The sequence below is a fragment of the Mesoplodon mirus genome, assembly GCF_964341445.2.
Source record: "Mesoplodon mirus genome assembly, chromosome: 11".
NCBI classification, from domain to species: Eukaryota; Metazoa; Chordata; class Mammalia; order Artiodactyla; family Ziphiidae; genus Mesoplodon; species Mesoplodon mirus.
The window spans coordinates 24,376,956-24,399,048 of record NC_138987.1 but is presented as its reverse complement, the minus strand read 5'-3'; the positions used below and the strand labels follow the sequence as shown (position 1 = coordinate 24,399,048).

General features: G+C 35.2%; 1 protein-coding gene across 1 annotated transcript in view; it reads left to right on the top strand.

Moving 5' to 3' along the window:
• The window catches only part of BLTP3B (bridge-like lipid transfer protein family member 3B), a 99,219-nt gene extending 78,268 nt beyond the window's left edge, over positions 1-20,951 (top strand). Inside the window, 7 exon segments of the mRNA XM_082634591.1 lie at positions 1,808-1,950; positions 2,628-2,778; positions 7,624-7,877; positions 8,195-8,303; positions 16,581-16,774; positions 18,472-18,579; positions 18,581-20,951. Of these exon segments, the coding sequence (XP_082490717.1) occupies positions 1,808-1,950; positions 2,628-2,778; positions 7,624-7,877; positions 8,195-8,303; positions 16,581-16,774; positions 18,472-18,579; positions 18,581-18,622 (1,001 nt within the window). The 3' untranslated portion in view covers positions 18,623-20,951.
• The last annotated feature ends 1,142 nt before the right edge of the window (positions 20,952-22,093 follow it).

Genomic DNA, 22,093 nt, shown 5'->3' with positions numbered 1-22,093 from the left:
TTTTCTGCTGTTTTCCCACGTGCTTACTACACTTTAATTATACTATAGTAAATTTTAGTCTTTCTGTCAATCTCTTCACTCTGACAAACTTCTTTAGCCTTTGTACCTGTGCCTAGAGTGCTTTTTTCTTTCTGTTTACTTTAGCTTAAATATTACTTTATCTTTGAAATCTTAACCTCTGACAATGTTAGGAACTTCCTGTGAAATGGGAGTTTATTATCTCCTCATACCACAATTGTATTTATGCATTTTCCCTGGCCCTAAAAGTAATTGTATTCATCCATTCAATAAATAATTTATTGAGCACCTACTGTTTTGTCAGGCACTGGGTTAGAACCTAATTATATAGTAGTAAATATAATAATAAAAAATTATTACAAAGAAAGACAAATACTATATGATGTCACTCATACGTGAGATATATTTTTTTAAAAACCCAAATGAAAACAGAATAAAAACAAGCTTATAGATACAGTAAACAGATTGGTGGTTACCAGAGGGTAAGGGAGTAGGGGAATGGTCAGAATGGATGAAGGGGATCAATTGTATGGTTATGGAGGGTAAACTAGACTTTTGGTGGTGATCACTTTGTAGTGTATACAGATATCAAATTATAATGTACATCTGAAAAGAAAGAAATTTTTTTTTTTTTTTTTTTTTTTTCGCGGTATGCGGGCCTCTCACTGTTGTGGCCTCTCCCGTTGCGGAGCACAGGCTCCGGATGCGCAGGCCCAGCGGCCATGGCTCACGGGCCCAGCCGCTCTGCGGCATATGGGATCCTCCCAGACCGGGGCACGAACCCGTATCCCCTGCATTGGCAGGCGGACTCTCAACCACTGCGCCACCAGGGAGGCCCAAGAAAGAAATTTTTAACCAGCTACTTGGAAGCTGCATTCAGCAGAGTGTTCTTTCAGTGAATGGAAGTGATACTCATTCTATAATGCATGCACTGAAGTGTTATGAAGACATAATAAAGATGTTTTTAACAACAACAACAGCAACAAAGTAAAGCTTTGTAAAATACTATCGCTTAAGGAAAAGGATTTAGTGAAAGAGTAACTTGATTGCTTGTATCATTCAGTGAATTAATCATTTTGAAATCATTTTCAGAATTATTAGCTTTTTTTTAATATAAAGTCAGAATCCATGCAAGATTGAAGTGAAAAAAAATTGAGGCTTCGTTTTGTGTCTTTGGTTCTTCTGATTTTTCTAGATTCGTTTTCAATAATTATTTTTATAGTATTTTTTTAAAGTATTGCGTTATGGACACAAAATTTTTTTTAAATTGCCTTTTACCACAGACAGTTTGAGAAATATTGAAATATAGCATGTTGAGAAATTAAGGCAGGTCGATAAGGATGGAGAACAATCACATTGACAGTAGTAGCATTAACTTCATGTAGATGAAGAACCGTAGGATACTGAAAAGGGAAATGAAGTGGTCAGACTGGGACCACTGAATGTCAGGTAGAATAGAGGAGACAAAGCTGGCTGACCAGGAACCTGCTAGTAACGCCAGCACCACACCTGCAATGGGAAGAACACAGATTGTGGTTGGCTGTGGTAGATTTCTTTTCATACCGTCTAAGTTTAGGGCTTAGTATCTCTAACATTTTATTGTGGAAAGTTATTTCTTATTATTTGCTAACTAGGCACAGTTTAATTTTTCTTTGCTTATTGTCCTTTAAACATGGCTGTGCTTGAGAAAGTGTTGAAGAAATAATCTGTTTTGGTTAGATAAATGTAACATTGTTGGACCATGTGTAAACTGATTTTAATTTAGTAGTTTACTTCTGTATTATTTCAGGTATTAAAAAGAACTCAACTACAAATTACCAGAGCCCAGCAGATCGGGCAAATGCCAGTGCAAACCTACAGAATTATGGTGAAACCTCTCCAGATGCCATCAGTACAAATTCAGAGGGTGCTCAAGAAAATCATGACGACCTGGTAATCTTTTGAGACACTCTATGAAGAGAAATGCCACCAACTTTATCTCATATTCAATATGTACACATTTAAAGACATTAATATGTAAAATGAATTGACTTAGATTGTGGGTGATTTACTTTGCTCTTTCTACTCTTTAAATTTTTCCTTTGCTCTTACTGAATCGTTTTTCTCTGAATTTCACTTTTCTAAATTTTTTTTTTTTTGTATTGAGGAGGGACGGTTCTATGTTTCTTTTTTCAATTCTTTATATTTTGATCTTAGTTCAATTTAAATATACTTTGAAAAAGTTTGATAGTAAAGATGGTGGTCAGTCCTTATGAGGGGTTGTCTACAAAAGAAATGTTACTGGTTTATTTTAAGCCATCTTCACCCAGTGAAATATTCTTATGGATGACTTAGAAAATAAGTTCAGCATTTAGTGAAAATAGTTTCACACAGAAATGTCATATAATTAATCTTTGTGACCTAAAAATATTCTCTTGACTAAGTAGGAAGAAAGGAAGTGGAAGTTTATCACTGTAGTGCAATAACTGCTTTCTGTTGATCACAAATATATTTTTGGTTTATTAAGTCACAATTGTATTTTTAGAGGTTATAGTAGTTTCCTGTCTTATTTCCTAAATTTTGTTTTGAATTATTTGGTATACTAATATTATTTATGCAATCCTTATTAGATGTCAGTTGTGGTGTTTAAAATTATTGGTGTTAATGGAGAAATTGACATCCGAGGGGAAGATATGGAAATCTGTCTTCAAGTGGACCAAGTGACACCAGATCAGTTAGGCAATATCAGTCTACGGCATTACCTTTGTAATCGTCCAGTAGGTAAGACTTTAACATAATTTAAACTTTTTTTTAAAATTAATTAATTAATTTTTGGCTGAGTTGACTCTTTGTTGCTGCGCGGGGGCTTTCTCTAGTTGCGGCGAGCAGCGGCTACTCTTTGTTGCGGTGCGCGGGCTTCTCATTGCGGCGGTGGCTTCTCGTTGTGGACCATGGGCTCTAGGCATGCGGGCTTCAGTCGTTGTGGCTCGTAGGCTCAGTAGTGGAGCATGGACTTAGTTGCTCCGCGGCATGTGGGATCTTCCTGGACCAGGGCTTGAACCCGTGTCCCCTGCATTGGCAGGTGGATTCCTAACCACTACGCCACCAAGGAAGCCTAAACTTGTTTTGTTTTTTACCCATATGACGCATCAGCAATTCTGTCTCTGATATAAATGAATTCACAGAAAATGACATTTATTTATAATGCAAGAGATTTGTTCTTTTAGATTACCATATTTCAATAAAGTACTTTAAGTTAATAGAAACATAACCTGTTGAAGAGGTACTCCCTCATTTCTTTTTGTTTCTGCTGTTAAGTTCCATCTTTTACTTTTTCAGTCGTCCCATTCTTTGAGATGATAGGTCTGAGAAAACTAAAATCTTTTCTGTATTAAAAGAGTGATAGGGACTTCCCTGGTGGCACAGTGGTTGGGAGTCTGCCTGCCGATGCAGGGGACATGGGTTCATGCCCCGGTCCGGGAAGATCCCACATGCCGCGGAGTGGCTGGGCCTGTGAGCCATGGCCGCTGAGCCTGCATGTCCAGAGCCTGTGCTCCACAATGGGAGAGGCCACAGCAGTGAGAGGCCCGCGTACTGCAAAAAAAAAAAAAGAGTGATAAAGTAATCCTAAAAGGTCAAAGTTAGTTCCACACTAGAATAAGTGTCAATTTTTGTATTCCATTATCTTGCTTATAAGCAAACATTTTCTGAGTCTGGCACGTTACTTGATATTTGGTAAAATCACATATCCTGTTCTTGTGGTTTTTCATTCTAAAATCAACACATTCACTTAGACATAGAGGGATATAAGCAACAAAATACACAGTGTATGACGAGGAATACCACATTAAACCACCCCTTTCTCAAACTTTATGTGGAATTATCACTCACGGTTTTCAGTTATTTAAAGAAATGAATTTATTAAAATAGTTATACTAAGAAATTTAAATGACAATGTTCTTTTGAAAAGTCACTGAACTGGAATATTTTTCTTTGCTATATACACAGAATGCTATATCTGATATATAACATGTTGAAATACATATAGTCCTGCATGATATCAAATAAGTATGCTATCACCTCACATCCTGGGAATTGCAAGTAATACGTCTATAAACCAGCATCATAGAAAAAAATTGGCTCCTGGCTTTTTTCTATGTGTAGGCCTTGCAGTTTACAATGTATCTCCTAAAAAAAAATTCAAGAATTTCATATTAGCAAGTGTAAATCCCAATAGAATACAAACTGGAGGAAGATAAGTATATAGTTGGAAAGGTTTTGTAGTCAATGAAAAATCAACCAAAAATGATTGAACGTAAAATTTCAAAATCTAGACCCTATTCTATACCCAACACGAACACTTTTTTTCAGTTTTTTACTTCTTTTTATAGCCCACTTATTACCATGTCCACTTATTACTTTGTTTCATGTTGTTCCTGACTGGAGAAATCTTTTTTTTTTTTTTTTTTTTTTTTTTGTACTCGGGCCTCTCACTGTTGTGGCCTCTCCTGTTGCGGAGCACAGGCTCCAGACGCGTAGGCTCAGCGACCATGGCTCACGGGCCCAGCCGCTCCACAGCATGTGGGACCTTCCCAGATCGGGGCACGAACCCATGTTCCCTGCATCGGCAGGCAGACTCTCAACCACTGCGCCATCAGGGAAGCCCGAAGAAATCATTTTGAAGTGCCTTATGTGTATGGGTTATACAGTCAGTGCTGTCTAATACCTTATTTTTTCACAGCTGTCTTGGTTATTTAAAAATAAACAAAATAACAAGAAAGAAAGGAAAGGAAAGGGAAAGGGAATAAAGAGAAAAGGATAAAAAAATAGCTTGCACATTTAAGACATTAATAAGCCATATGAACAAAGATTGTATTTGATCTACAGTTTATATCCACTGTCACTCTGACATGAACAGTTAAAATTTCAAAGTTGGGGCTTCCCTGGTGGCGCAGTGGTAGAGAGTCCGCCTGCCGATGCGGGGGACACGGCTTCGTGCCCCAGTCCGGGAGGATCCCACATGCCGCGGAGGGGCTGGGCCCGTGAGCCATGGCTGCTGAACCTGCGCGTCTGGAGCCTGTGCTCTGCAACAGGAGAGGCCACAACAGTGAGAGGCCCGCGTACCGCAAAAAAAAAAGAAAAAAAAATTGCAAAGTTGTTTTTGCTTTTGTTTGTTTTTGTTTTTCTATAATGGGTGGACTTTGGATTCCTTTAATAGGAAGACCTTAATGTAAGTTTCATGGCGTAAAAGGTAATAAGCAGGAGTGATTTTTGACTAAAGAGAATTTTGTTTCGTTTTATCTCTGTTCTAAATACTCTTTTTTGTTTGAAATTATTTATGGCTGTCAGCTCCCTGGAGTGAGTAGTGTGTGTGTGTGTGTGTGTGTGTGTGTGTGTGTGTGTGTGTGTGTAGATAGACATATATAAATATATAGATAGATAAAAGGCAAAATTAAATCACATTTACCATGTTGTTTGTTTTCAGTTGCTCTTACTGTTAAATAGACAAGTTAGTTAACTCTTGTTTTTCTTGGTACAGGAAAGAACACTAACCATCATCAGTTTGTGACCATTTCTTTTACCTTCTATTTAAAAAAATTAAAATATCGAGTTCTTAATTGTTTAAAGAATTCCTTGGGAGTCTTTTTTTTTTTTTCCCCTTTGGCAGCTAAGTCCCACGTGGCTTGTGGGATCTTAGTTTCCCGACCAGGGATTGAACCCAGGACCCGGTAGTGAAAGCACCGAGTCCTAACCACTGTACCACGAGGGAATTCCCTAGGAGTATTTTTGATCTTTTCTAGTATCTATACCATTTATTTAGTTTGAATTGTTAATAAATAGTGCTAACATTAATTAAATATCAATTTTTACCTGAAATAAAAGTTTTGAAAACAACTCTCCACTTTATGTTGCGTGTGGAGATCTATCCTTGGTGCATAAATATACATATCTTTAATATTCTTGCACCTTTCTCCCCTTCACAAATATATATACATTTGACTTCTGTAAGACTAGAGTATTCACATGCATACTGAGGAAAATTAAACATCTTTCCATCATGAATTTGATAAATGGGGTCTTCTTATGAGTGCCCATGGGACAGATAACTTTGACCCTCAATAACTGAAGCAGCTTCACCTTTCCAGAACAGTTTGTTTTTAACTCACGTGTTCTATGAATTGTGTGTGAAACTGATCGTATTTTTCTTTTTGCTGCTAGGAAGTTATTTTTGGTCTACCTTTGGCACAGAAAATTAAATAATGTATTTTGAGTTAATAATCTTTCCACTTATCTTTACTTTTCCATTCCCTACTTATTTTATTTTATTTTATTTTTTTATATAATTTCTTTACAATAGTGTGTTAGTTTCTGCTTTATAACAAAGTAAATCAGTTATACATATACATATGTTCCCATATCTCTTCCCTCTTGCGTCTCCCTCTTGCACATACCACGTGCATGTTTTCTCCTATTCTTTTTGGAGCTAGGTAATGTAAAATAAACAAAATAGTTACAATGAGGGCCAATTCACTTAAGTAGTTCCACTAGGAACTTTTATTTTTTAAGATATTCTATGGGTGTTTATTGAAATTCAAGAAATTTGTTTTGAACTCGATGATTTATAGCTCTGTAAGCCACCTCAAATTCTTTTTTGGAACAAGGCCAAGGCATAAATAAATGTAAATATAAACATAAATATATATATATTTCCTTTGCTATAATTTTAGTATCAAGTTTGTCTTCTAGTAGTAACATTTTAATGGGGTCTTCTCTATTTACCTTTCCAGTTATTTAAGGGCCCAATTTTAGTGAAGAATGTACAAAACTTCAGGCTTTTGTCACTACTTGAGAAATGGCTTGAGTCACTTTAAATGCCATGACTGTTTCTTCATCACAGTTGTCCATTATATTATAAATGTATAGATATGTACACTCTCATACACGCTCAATATATCTGAGTTATGCATCATCAGATTTATATCATGGCATGTTTTTCCATGTAACCAAAAAAATAAAAAAATATATAAAAGTATAGACAAGACAGGGCTTTCCTGGTGGCACAGTGGTTAAGAATCTGCCTGCCAATGCAGGGGACACGGGTTCGAGCGCTGCTCCAGGAAGATCCCACATGCCGTGGAGCAACTAAGCCTGTGTGCCGCAACTACTGAAGCCTGCATGCCTAGAGCCCATGCTCCGCAACAAGAGAAGCCATCACAGTGAGAAGCCCGCGCAGCACAACGAAGAATAGCCCCTGCTCCCCACTTGCCGCAGCTAGAGAAAGCCCATGCCCACCAACGAAGACCCAACGCAGACATACACACACATACATACATACATACATACATACATACATACATACATACATAAATATTTTAGAAAAGTATAGACAAGACAGCGTTATTGCAGTAGAAGATTGTCTATAAAAATGGAAATTGGGAAAATTAAAGTTGCGTACATGTGGTATATGTACTGTTGTAAATATCTTAAATTAAGAGCAAATATTAAAAGTTTATTATTGCTTTAACATTATACAAAGTGACAATACCTCTTAATGACCAATAATTAAGAGTGACATTTTTGAGTAGTGCTACAAAGTTATAATTTTTATTTGTTCTTTTTTCATAGGTTCAGATCATAAAGCTGTAATTCATTCTAAATCTTCTCCTGAGATTACTCTGAGATTTGAAAGTGGGCCTGGTGCTGTAATACACTCTTTGCTTGCAGAAAAGAATGGCTTTCTGCAGTGCCATATAGAAGACTTTAGCACTGAGTTTCTTATATCTTCTCTTATGAATATTCAACATTTTTTGGAAGATGAAACTGTTGCAACAGTGATGCCAATGAAGATACAAGTTTCTAACACAAAAATAAATTTAAAAGTATGTTAACAAATATTTTTATATTTTCATGTTATAAATGTTCACTTTGCCTACCTGGACTTTGATTCATGTCTAGAAATATGAACTTGTTGGTCTTTGTGGTGATGATGTAGAGGTTTTTCATAGAAATTAGAAAATATCAAAATAAAATGAGCAGTTTTCTCAGTGTATGAACTAAAGCATGTTAAAGATATATTTCAAACTCATTAAGAATATTATTGGCTGAAGTAATGTTTAAGAAAATGATTAATTGAAGATGATTAGTTTTATCTTTTACTTTAATAACAACATGGCAATACTATTTCTCTTTCCTGTAGGATGACAGTCCTCGTAGTAGTACAGTATCCCTTGAACCAGCTCCCGTAACTGTTCATATTGATCATCTTGTGGTAGAGAGAAATGATGATGGCTCTTTTCATATCAGAGGTATATATGAAAACAGTTTAAGTGAACAGTTAACTGAAATATGTCATTATTAGTATGCTGATTATTTTTTTTCACTCATACTTTTTATAAACTATTTTATATGTGTATGCATATATAGTAGTAGATGATTTAGGGACACTGTGAGTACATTGTGATAAAATATCATCCATGTATGAACCTCATGCTCAGGGATAACTCATCTACAATTGATTTAGTATCTGTTCTACAAATGTGTTTTGAATGAAGTCTTTCCAGGGTTATCTCAAATCTTCTCCTTTTCAATGAACCCTTCTCTATAACTTGATGTGACTTCTTAATATTCTTGAGTACTTATTCTCCATACATTAGTTACTTATAGTATATTGCTATGTATTTAGTTCTGTTTTAGTGCTTGTATCTCCATTCTAGCAAGATTTCTAAGGTCTCTAATGTAAGGACTATGTCTTCTAAGGTAGTGTGGAGTAGTGGAAAGAGCTTGAGTTGGTAGACCTAGGTATTCTAGTCCTAACTTCGTTAGTAGCTACTTGAGGGTGAAATGTGAGGGACTGATAAGAGGCAAACCAGAAAAATCTGTAGCCAGAAACCATGAAAGAGAAGACTATTGCTGAGGTAGAAGCAGTTTGTGGGGCACTCTTGACTGAAGAGTCCTTCCTCTCTGGAGCTGGGGAACAGCTACAGCAAACATAGAAGTCAGGCCAACAAAGATCAAAATGTCATCTTAATTACTGATAAAAGCTCAGGTGAAGATAGCTCAGGTGTGAGAAGTTAGGTTTGCTGTATGGCTCTTGCTCCCAGATGCTTTAGATCCCAAAACTTCAGGTCTGTCTTACACAAAAGCAGAACAGAGTGCTCCAGTGCTTCAGAGTGCTGAAGAAAAGTTGAGACTTTTAAAGAAATATAATTAATATCCTCAGACAGATGATAGGATCTTGAACTCAAAACAAGAACAAGCTTTTATGGAAAATAACCAGTTAGAAATCCTTGAAAATTAAAAGCCTGATCTTTGAAGTAAAAAATAGTAGGTCACCTAAAATCTATCAGCTCTACCTTCAAGAGATATCCAGAGTCAGACCTGAATCATACAGTATGTAGCTGTCTCAGATTGGCTTCTTTTTTTGTGTGTGTGTGTGGTACGCGGGCCTCTCACTGTTGTGGCCTCTTCCGTTGCTGGAGCACAGGCTCCGGATGCACAGGCTTAGCGGCCATGGCTCATGGGCCCAGCTGCTCTGCAGCATGTGGGATCTTCCCAGACTGGGGCACAAACCTGTGTCCCCTGCATCAGCAGGTGGACTCTCAACTACTGCGCCACCAGGGAAGCCCTCAGATTGGCTTCTTTCACTTAGTTATATGATTTAAGGTTTCTCCATATCTTTTCAAGGCTTAATAGCTCACTTCCTTTTAGAGCCAAATAATATTCCATTGTCTGAATGTTCCACAGTTTATTTCACCTACTGAAGGACATCTTGGTTGCTTCCATATTTTGGCAGTTATGAATAAAACTCCTGGACATATTCAAGTGCAGGTGTTTGTGTGGACATAAGTTTTCAGCTCCTTTGGGTAACTACCAAGGAGTGTGATTGCTGGATCTTATGGTTAAGAGTACGTTTAGTTTTGTAAGAAAATGGCTGTACTATTTTACATTCTTACCAGCTGTGGATGAGATTTCTTGTTGCTCTGTGTTCTCGCTAACATTTGGTGTTGTCAATGTTCTGGATTTTGGCCATTCTAAATAGGTGTGTAGTGGTATGCTGTTGTTTTAATTTGCATTTCCCTGATGACATATGATGTACGCATCTTTTCATATGCTGATTTGCCATGTATATATCTTCTTTTGTGAGGTCCCTCTTAAAGTCATTGGCCTCAGAGAGAGATTTCATATTGATAAAAGATCCCCCAAAACATACCTCAGTCATAAACCTTTATCCATCTAACAACATAACTGAAAAATATAAAGCAAACCTATTTGAAGTAAAGAGAAATGGAATCATATCATATTGAGATGCTACAATCATAGAGAAACTTTTACATGCCTCTCAGAGTACAAGTATAGATACATAAATATAAATATGTGTGTGTGTGTATATATATATATATATTTGAATTCAACAAATGGGTAATTTCATATACCCATAAAACTTCTCTATTAATTCAGTCTCAAAGAAAATATCAACAGATTCCAAAACATAGAGTTCATGCAGGCCATTTCTCTGATATCAATGCAATAAAGTTTGTCATTGACATAAAAATGTAGCAGAAAATAAAATATTTTTTAAATTAATTAATTAATTTTATTTTTGGCTGCATTGGGTCTTCGTTGCAGTGTGGGGGCTACTCTTCGTTGCAGTGCGTGGGCTTCTCGTTGCAGAGCACGGGCTCTAAGCGCACAGGCTTCAGTAGTTGTGACACACAGGCTCAGTAGTTGTGGTGCATGGGCTTAGTTGCTCTGCAGCATGTGAGATCTTCCCAGACCAGGGCTCTAACCTGTGTCCCCTGCATTGGCAGATGGATTCTTAACCACTGCGCCACCAGGGAAGTCCCAAATAAAATATCTATACTTGACAAAATTTAAAACAATCCTTGCTCTAACTCTTGGGGATTTATTGGCAACTGAGTGAGATTAACTACTATTTGCTAAAGAAAACAAAAACAAATATTTCTTTTAAATGAGAGGTTTATAATAGCTGAAGAAAAATATCTACTTGCATACATATAATGGAGAAATAAAGAATTAAATAAACATAATTTAATGAGTAAAAACTAATTTAAAATCAAGGCGCTTTGAAAAAATTTTCTCTGTATTTTCCCCTATATTTCTTACCTATATTTTACAATTAGTCAAATATCAATACATATTTTACCAATTGTGAACTGTGTTTTAATGTAGTAGCTAAGGCAAAAGTGAATCACTGGTCCAGCAAGGGCATATATTTGCATGAAGATCATTTCAATATGGAAACTCCATTTGGATTTGTCTTTAAAGTTGTATGGGTTAAAAAAAAAAATCACACATGAGGGACTTCCCTGGTGTTCCATTGGTTAAGACTCTGCACTTCCATTGCAGGGGGCACAGGTTCTATCCCTGGTCGGGGAACTAAGATCCCACATGCCCCATGGTGTGGCCAAAAAAAAAAAAAAAAAAAAAAAATCACATATTTATCTTTTCAGAATATGTCACATATTTATACACTTCATTTCTTACATTTTTGAAAACTCTTGCTCCTTATCAAATGTTTTACATTTTAGGAATATAATTTTTCTTATTTCATGTTTTTACAGTGACACTTGGATCTTTTCAGCAAAGCCATTTAGGTAGTGATGAAATGTTAGAGAAAAGCTTATCCTAGAGTTTCTTTAAGTGGGCATCAAAACTCAGGGTATTATTTAAATTTAGCAGCAGTACTCATGTACATAAAATTTTCTTTTTAAGCATTACTTTTTTAAAAAAATATTTATTTATTTTTGGCTGCGTTGGGTCTTTGTTGCTACGCACAGGCTTTCTCTAGTTGTGGCCAGTGGGGGCTACTCTTTGTTGCTGTGTGCGGGGTTCTCATTGCAGTGGCTTCTTTTGTTGCAGACCACGGGCTCTAGGCGTACAGCCTTCAGTAGCTGTGGCACGCAGGCTCAGTAGTTGCGGCTCGCAGGCTCTAGAGCACAGGCTCAGTAGTTGTGGCGCACGGGCCTAGTTGCTCTGCGGCATGTGGGATTTTCCCGGACCAGGGCTTGAACCCATGTCCCCTGCATTGGCAGGCGGATTCTTAACCACTGCGCCACCAGGGAAGTCCTGTAAATTGTTGATGTACCTTTCAAAAGCTCATTGAGACGATGGAAAATTTTGTTGTGTTATTCACAATATTAGCATTGTACAAAATTTAAGACAATTTATTTTAAAGTAGTTATCCATTGTCTCTGGGAAGAACAACATATTTTAAGCATAAGCAAGTATGTTTTGTTTTATACAGTGTCTCATGTTTTATTTCAGTGTATACCTAAGAGCAATATCATGAAGCAGATTACATTATGTTATTTTTCTTATGTGGAAATGAATTGCACGAGGGTCTTTAGTGTTTGATGTACATAATGTAACACATAGTCTAATGTACCGCACATAAAGCTTGTATGATAATGTATCATAATTACGACTCAAATTAATATATTAGCCATGATAAACAAGTATTTAACAGTTTTATTTGCTTCTTAGAATTTTGAAGCACTTTGGGTAAATAATTTGAATGGCCCTACTTTCTCAAGTAGCTCTTTAAGAAATTTTCAGGTATGGGCGTTCCTTGGTGGTCTAGTGATTAGGATTCGGTGCTTTCACTGCGTGGCCCAGGTTCAATCCCTGGTCGGGGAACTGAGATCCTGCAAGCCATGTGGCACAGCCGAAAAAGAAAAATAAGGAAAGAAATTTTAAGGTATGCTGAGTTTTTCTCCCTTAAAACAAATTTATTTAGCAAACAGGAGCATTCAGAATAATCTGACTAGTAGGTGTTTCAAAAATTAGGTTTAGGTATTTGTTGCTGTGATAATAGCAGCTTACCTAATATTTTTCTTTACTCCTTCCTGTTCTTTTAGTGTACTATGAGGTATACTTACAGCTGCTCTGGATGTGATTAAATAAAGTTCATCATGAAGGAATAGGTGTTTTTTGTATGTATGTATGTATGTATTTATTTATTTATTTATTGCTACTTATCATAGTACTCCACACTTCTTGGGAAAGACTAGTTTTTCAGTACAGAGAAAGTTAAAATAATTTTTCAGAAAATTACAAAGGTATACTACAATTTCTTGTTGCTCCAGTGAAATATGACTAATTGAGTAACTTAATAACACTATTATAAGAGAAAAAGACAGAAAATGTTTGTTGTGTATGTGTTTGTGTGTGTGTGTGTGTGTGTGTGTGTGTGTATATATATATATATATGGTATGTGTGTATATCCTATGCCATCTGTTGTTAATTACTTTTAATAGTAGTGTCCTGTCTCTCAACATGTCTTGCACCCAACACACCTAGTACCTGGCATACTCCCATCTGAGGCAGTGGCCATTGTGGCATTGACTCCCAGCAAAAGTGTTGTGAGGGAGTACCTCCCAACAGATTATATTGGAATGTTGGGGGTAGGATGGGACACTGTATATTTAACGGTCTGTGATGAACAACTCTTTGCCATATACAGCCTTAGAATCATTGCCATAATACTTCCTCACTGGGAATGAGGGAAGAATTTTTAAATTACTAAACCTAAAGAGAGGTGTAAAACCTAAACCTGGAAGAGTGCCTGTTGACACTCAGAGAAGACAAATGAATAGACATCTTCTGTCTGAATAAACGGAGAACTGTTAAAACCTCGATTTAAAGTCAAATATTTATTGAACACCTACTGTGGTACTAACAGCAACTAATATTTGAATAATGCTTTCCAGTTTGTAAAGTTCTTTTATATTAAATATTAACTCACTTAATTCTTACCATAACCCTTTGAGATAATTAAGGCAAGTATTCTTATCATCTCCTTTTTGCAAATGAAGAAATTAAAGTTTAGATAAATTGAATGTCTTGTCCAAGGTACAAGATCTAGAAAGTAACTAGCAGAGCCTATGCGAGGGGAAAAGTGTACATTGTTGTAAGATGCACATTTTATCCATGAGGGGCATGGATTTGTTCATCAAAATTTGTCTTAAAAACTAGAAAGGAGCTCTTTTAAAGTAAATAAAAGGAAATATGTCTTTCTATAGTAATAGACTATAATTTCCCCATTGTCAGTTACAGGTTCTCTCCTTTCCTATCCCTTTCCAGTCTCTCCCATCTTTACACTTGCTTCTTCCTGCCTCTTCCTCCCCATTCCTCCCCTTCTTATCTCTTCCTTTTCCCTTCCTACCTGCTCCTCCCTACTTATCTCTCCCTCTTTTTTTTTTCTAATTGAAGTATTGTTGATTCACAATATTATATTAGTTTCAGGTGTACAGTATAGTGATTCAATATTTTTATAGATTATACTCCATTAAAACTTATTACAAGATAATGCCTATACTTCTCTGTGCTATACAATATATCCTTGTTGTTCATCTATTTTAATCTATTTTATACCTAGTAGTTTGTATCTCTTAGTCTCATATTCCTCATTTGCCCCTCCCTGCTTTCTTCTCCCTCTTGGTAACCACTAGTTTGTTTTCTATATCTGTGAGTCTGTTTCTATTCAGAGCAGCACTCTTTACAGTAGCCAAGATATGGAAGCAACCCAAATGGATAAAGAAGATATGAGATATATATATATATAAACACACACACTGTGGAATATTACTCATAAAAATATTACTCATATTACCATAAAAAAGAATGAATTCTGCCATTTACAGCAACATGAGTGTACCTAGAGAATATTAAGCTTAGTTAAATAAGTCAGACAGAGAAAAAGAAATACTAATGATTTCACTTATATGTGGAATCTAAAAGGTACTACAAATGAGTGCATATGCAAAACAGACTCACAGTTAACTCTCCGTCTTTATCTCCAGTTACAGCTACATCCCTCTTCCTCTTTTCCCATCCTCACTCCTCTGTCTCCTCCACTCTCTAGCTCTCTCTCCTCCCTCCTCCTCTATTTCATTCCTTCTTTTTCTCTTCCCATATTTCTTCCTCTTCTCTTCTTTCCCTCTCCTTCCCTTTTCTCTCCTCATTCCACCTCCCAGTGATTAAAATAAAATGGGTTTCAGAATAGTTTGGTCAGTGTTTTTTTCATTATTCTTAGGATCCCATGAGTAGTGAGATATAGGCTAAACAAAATGGGCCTTGGGCCCTTTTTTCCTCACTACAGCCTATGTAACTCAGCTTTTTTTTTTTAAGTTCATATTAGCATTCTATGTCAGATTTCATTTAAAAGAAGAGTTTTGCTCCTCTAAAAGTTTGAAAACCAAAAGTATGTTATAAATTTGTAATCAAGTAGAATTTTAGGGGTGTTATTAATTTTTTGAGGTTGAAAGAATGGAGAATTTGGCTTTTCCATGCATAGTACTTTAGGATTTCTCTTACAGTCACTGCCAAGCTGAATCGTATGCTAGTCTGAACCAATACAACAGTTTTTGTAGTTTTTTTCCTAGTTAATACGACTAAAAATATAATCAGTACAGGACAATATTGTAAAAAGTAGTTTCTGATTTGAGACTACTGTAATATAATGAACCCAAGAACAGACCAAAACTCAACTAGATGTCATTTATCCATGTTGATGGAACTATTCCATTTTTATATATACAGAATAGGGGTAAAATTGATAGAACCATTATGGAGGGTAATTTGGCAATATGAACAAAAGCTTTAAAAAATATTTTTGTTCTTTGACTTAGCTAACCCCTTCTGGAAATCTTTTTAAGGGGAAAAATTATTTTGAGCAGTATTACTCTTTTGTCTGCTCAGTATAATTTGATATGGTGAACTGCCTTTCTATCATGACTGTTGCATGTGATTTTGGTGGACTTAGCAATCATATGACTCTATCACAAAAATGGAGATGGGACCCAGCAGGGCCAGTGAAAAGACTTCAGCCCTTGGGACACTGAGTGATACATGAATGGACTGTGACCCAAGCATTCTGAGTCTTTTTTTGTGAATTGAAAAGGACACTGAGAGAGAAGGGGTCACAGGCTGTAAAACTTACTTGTTTGGGGTCACCAGAGGCTACCTTTGCCATCATATGACTGAAATAACCCAGAAGAGAAGAAAAGTGGACCTGAGAAGTAGAGAGAGTCAAGTTCCTAAATTGACACTCCTGAGGACATCATATGAATTCCAGTATCTGGCTCTACCTGAAGCACCATCACTTGTTTTTGATTACTGATTTAAACTCTTTACGTGTTGTATTTGTATCTATTTCTTACTGAATCTATTTTGGTAGCTTTTGTCTTTGTAGGAATTTTTCTCTTTCATCTAAGCTATCTAATTTATTGGTTCCTTTACTATTTTAATTTCTGTTAGGTTGATAGTAATGTCCCTTCTTCCATTTCTGATTCTAGTAATTTGTTTCCTTTTTTATTTTTTGGTCCATCTAACTAAGGTTTTATCAATTTTATTCATCTTTTCAACAGATGAGCTTTTGGTTTTGATTTTGTTCATCTTTTCAATGAATGAGCTTTTTTGTTTTATTGACTTTATTGTTTTTCTGTTTCATAATGTCTTCCTACTAATAGAGATACTCATTTTTAAATTAGTTTTTCACAAGAGAACTTAAGATTTATCAAGTATTTAGAAATGTTATCTGAGTATTTATTTGTTGTATTAGATTCTCAGATGCTTAACACTAGAAATGATTTGAAAGAAGATGTCAGAAGTGATTCAGTGCTGCTCACCAGTGGAAAGAGTGATCTGAAAAAACAACACAGTGTCACTCAAGCCACTCAGACGAGCCCAGAGGTTCCTTGGCCTTCTCGGTCAGTCAACTTTCCTGAGTGCTCCTTTGACTTTACTAGGGAACAGGTAATGGAAAACATAGTTCATTCTCATTCAGTTTCAGCAATTAAAATAAATATTAAATAGTTAAGACATTATTTACTTATTTAACGTTTGTTGAGTGCTTGTTATATGCCAGGCACTGTGTTAGATACTGTTGATAAAGTGTTGAGCAAGGTATGGACATTCCCAGCCTTCACAGAGTTTGTAGTCTGATGGAAGATAAAGGAGTAAATGTGGGACAGTGCCAGTTTCTGGAATCTACGAAGGCTTCTTGGAAGATATATTCATTTTGATGTCTTATTTTTAAGTTACGAAAGTATTGTTATATTTCAGAACTTTGGAAAAATATTTTAAAACAACTCTATCATATTGTAACCTCCTACAGTGCTGTCAGTATTTTTAAATTTTTCCTCCCAGGCTCTTTCCATAATTTTTCTAAACAATTACTATTCTAGTGTATATAACTATTTTTTTTTACTTAACATTGTTTAACAGATATTTTCCATATTGCTATGTATGCTTCGTATATGTATTTTATTTGTTTTTTTAATTCAAGTATAGTCAATGCTTCATATTTATTGTTAGTGACAGATTAATATGGGTGTGGATGTATTGTCATTTCTAAAGGTTCCTCTTAACATTTGTTAACATTTGAGTTGCTTCTTATTTTTTGCTGTTACCAAATTCTGTCTAGCAGAATTTTAATTCTCTATAATAGAACCACAGAATGAGTTCATTCATCTGTTTAACAGGATTTGTTGGATGTCAACTCTAAGCTAAGGATATAGAATTGTAACAGTATACCACTCCCTGTCTACTAAGAAACTCAAAGTTTAGTGGGAAAGACAGGAGCATGTAAATGGTAGTCAGAACATACTGTTTCATGTGTTATATGTACTAGAGTTTGGGAAGTATAGTGAAATACCCAACTTGGTCTGTAAGGCAGGCATTCTTAAGCTGGTACTAAAAGGTCTGAGAACTCTTTGAAATTGAACGAATTTATTTTAATATATCTGTGTAAATGTGTTTTTCTGTGGAGAAAGTTTTATCACATCTTCCTGGTTAGGTGTTAGGGAGTGGTTCTAAGAGGATAAAATGCTTGAACCGAGTCTTAATGAGGGGAGACCTATTGACATCTAGATGAAAATATGTAATGAGACATTCAGAATGTGGGTCTGGGGCTCAAGAGAGAGGCTTGTGCTGGATCAGGCTATCTATAGTTATTGGAGCCACAGGAGTAGATGAGATCATCTAAGAGAGTGGCTCCAGTGATAAGAGAAGGCGACCAATTATGGAATTTAATAGAATATGAAAAATTTAAGGGTTCTTAAACAGCTGAGGAAGAGATGAAAAGTCCATAGGTAGAGAGGGATAAACAAGAAAGAACTGTAGCATAAAAGGCAAAAGAGGAGAGAGGCTTAGCAAGGAGTGGTGAGGTCAGCAGCATCTTAAGAGAAATTGAAATTAAACAAAATCACTATTAGATTTGGAAATTAGAAGTTAATTAGTGTTTTGAATTGCTGGGTCAAAACTTACGGACATTTTTAAGTGCTTGGTATGTGTTTCCAAATAACTTCTCAAAGCAGTTTTCGGCTTAAGTGCATCCTCACCAGCATTGGGTAATTTTACTGACTCATGTGTCAGACCTTTGATACTGTATAAATAGTTTGTGTTTTCTGAAAATGGTTAAGTTTTCTTATTTTCCAAATTTATCATTTCAGCTCATGGAAGAGAATGAATCTCTTAAACAGGAATTGGCTAAAGCTAAAACAGCTCTTGCAGAGGCTCACTTGGAAAAAGATGCTCTTCTCCATCATATAAAGAAGATGACAGTTGAATAGCAGGAGTGGCAGTCAGAAACTCAAATTATAGCTCTGGAGTATGGTGGTTATATTTATACTGTGATGTTACCAATTAGTGGAAGACTTTCCTTTTCATGAAAAGACAATAAAATGAAATAGAATGTGATGCAGTGGTGACTATTCCAAAGCCAGTTTAGAAAATACTAGGTACGGGCATTACAATCTTTTGGTTGTTTTGTGTTTTGGAGTTTAAACCCTCTTTTAAACTGGTGTGATATAGGGAAGTCAACGCATACTGTAAAATAATTACCTGCCTAATGAATAGAAGATGTCATTTCCTAATTTTGATATTACATTATAGGCATTTTTTAAAAAGAAAAATTAAAATCTATGTGTTCCCACTATTTATCACTATTTGTTAATAATTTACTATTATTTACAAAGATTCAGATGCTTTTAGGGCTAATGTAAAATAAAAGGAGGCTTACATTTTAAATGTTATTAAAATTATGTACTTAAATCTATATTTAATTACTGTAAAAAAAAAAGTCCAATCAAATTAATAAATATCTAATGGCTCGGTTTGAAAATTCTAGAAAATCATCACCCTACTGCACTTATGAAGTAACTTGAAAATGTGAAAAAGAATCATTTTAAGTGATGGGTAAACTGTGTAAGTTGAAGCTATAATTTTCAACAAAGAAGATGGCACAAATGTTAAAATAAAAAGCACAAACTGTAAAAAAGCAAGACATTAGAGTATATGGCCAGCTGATTTAAAAAGCATTATTTGTACATTCCTTTAAACATTTATTGTTAGAAGTAAAAGAGTAATTTAACTATCCTACTAAATTTAGCAGCATTTGTAACTATAAGAATTTTAACTAATACTATTTATATTAGTTCTTTACCTTCATCTTTCCTCTATTTAAGGAAGGGTGTGTTTTCAGGGAATTTTCTTTTCACATACATAAAACAATTTCATACCATTCCTGTAGTATCACAACAGGTGGATGTTTGCACATGTCAAATTTATAATGCTAGTTTTGATTAAAGTTCTATGTGACTTATATATTATCTTCTATAATAGGAAAAACTGGTAAATTTTGAATTCTATTTTCTAGGGATTGTTAAGTTTGAAACCAACATGAGAGAGAATCTCAATCATGCATTATGAAATAAAAGTTTATGAGTATTTAAGAAACAGAGGCTTTTAACAATTTAAAATATATTTCTGATAGAATTAAACTAAGTGGGGTCTATTTTAAAATTCACATTCTTAAACATAAATATATCCAAGATAGAACATGAAATAGCTGGACTGCTCTTTCTTTAAGATACTTGAAAATTTTCTAATTTTCAACCACGTTCGGACACTTTATGGTGCTTTGCTTGTTTGGTATGACTTATATAGCCATCCCTCTATCTAAGTACTTGGAAGGAAATACATGTTTCATTTTACATTAAGTGTTGGAGTGATTTTAGATTTTATTGAAAATGGTACTGGCTTTTTTTTTTTTTTTTTCCTATAATGTCCATTTTAATTAACATTATTTAAAATACAGGCCCTGTTTTGGGAGCTAAGGATACAGCAAAGAACAAGTTAAATTGTTATTATTTTACCTCAGAGTGTTTTAAAAATCCTGTTAAACCATTTTAATCTAAGACTATTATATAGTTTTAGATTAAAAGCAAAGGTCTAGGGCTTCCCTGGTGGCGCAGTGGTTGAGAGTCCACCTGCTGATGCAGGGGACACGGGTTCGTGCCCCAGTCCGGGAAGATCCCACATGCCGTGGAGCGGCTGGGCCCGTGAGCCATGGCCGCTGGACTTGTGCGTCCGGACCCTGTGCTCCGTAACGGGAGAGGCCACAACCGTGAGAGGCCCGTGTACCACAAAAAAAAAAAAAAAAAAAAAAGCAAAGGTCTAATTAAATATTTTAAATGTATAGCTTATATCCTTAGTAGAGTACTTTTGATCTGTAGGTATATAGTCAACAAAAGCAGTCTCTATTATAGAAAAGCAGGATTGATGGGACATTAACTTCTTCAGAGCTTGCAGTGTTTCTCAGACTTGAGCTATTTGCTCTATATGAATTTTAAATTTATGATGTATTATAATTATTTAGTGTTATAGATGCTGAATGTTTTTCTTATTTTCAATTTATTTGGCCTTCTCAAGAAAATCATATAAATAGTAGAGATGATAATTAATGTGGATCTGAACATTCTGTATGCTTTGTTAGATTTTTAAAAATTTATAATGATTACTATTTTTATAGAGATTTAAAATTAATAAAACACTTCCAAAAGCATTATGTAATTCCCACAGCAAACCTGGGAGGTAGGTATTATTCACATTTTAAAAGTTAAATAAAAACCTTAAGGCTCAGAAAGAACAAGTGACTTGACTGAAATCACAATAACCTGCTCTTTTACTTAAATCCCAATTATATGCTTTTATTTTATCTTATTCCTTATTTCACAGATTTTTACTGAGGTGGGGAAAGGAATCACTTATTGGTCTTTTATCTGCTTTTCTTTTAAACATAAATAATAATACTTTTAAAGTGTGTGTGTGTGATGTATGTATTATTCAATCTATTTAAAAGATAAGGGGAGAATTTTTTTTAAGTTAACCACAACCTTTTTAGCTGTGTGAGAAATATAGGAATCAACCTGTAATAAACTTAACAGAGTTTTTTAAATGACCACAAATTAGATATAAAGTTGCCATGTCTTTGCTAAATCCCTAGCAGAGATGTTAGTAATCAGGGGAAGAAAATGATATTTGTGTTTTCCTTTTTAATTTTACATATGTGAAAAACATTTTCTTGGCATCTTGGTTTTTTTTTTTTCTTTTCTCATTTTATCCTAGAATTCAAAAGATCACCATGTGACACTAGTTGTAATGAAACATTATTTTTATTTAAGCCATGTAAGAATGGCTATATAAGATTGCAGGCAAATATGTGTGAAAAAATTAACCAGAAGCTCCTTTTGGATTTTTATTGTAGTTATTGTTATTCAGTACTTGTCAATACAGGGGTTAAAACTTCCTCTTTAAGTTTTTATTAACGTATCCAATCTAAGGTACCACCATCACCCTGGTTTCCAAGCTGGTAACCTAGAACTCCTCTTAGACACCTTCCTCTCCCTAACTGCAACCCCCCACCCCCAAATCAGTTCACTACTGCGTCCTGTCATTTTACCTTGTAAATTTGTCTACTTCTCTTCACTTAACCACCTTCCTAATCTAAGCTACCATCAGCACTTTTTACCTGCATTACTGCAGTCGACTCCTAACTGGGCTTCCTAAGCTACTCTGGCCTTCCTGATTTATTTTAATAGGCAGGGAGAATTCTCTTTTTTGAAGTGCAGTTTTAATCAAGGCAATCCACCTACCCCCAGATTCACCTCTAGCTTAAAAAACATTAATGGCGTTTCATTGCTCTTATGATTAAAACAAAAATATGTTGCCTATGAGATTATGTATTAGGGCCACTATTTATATTATAATTCTGAACGTTGAAAAAGTTAATGT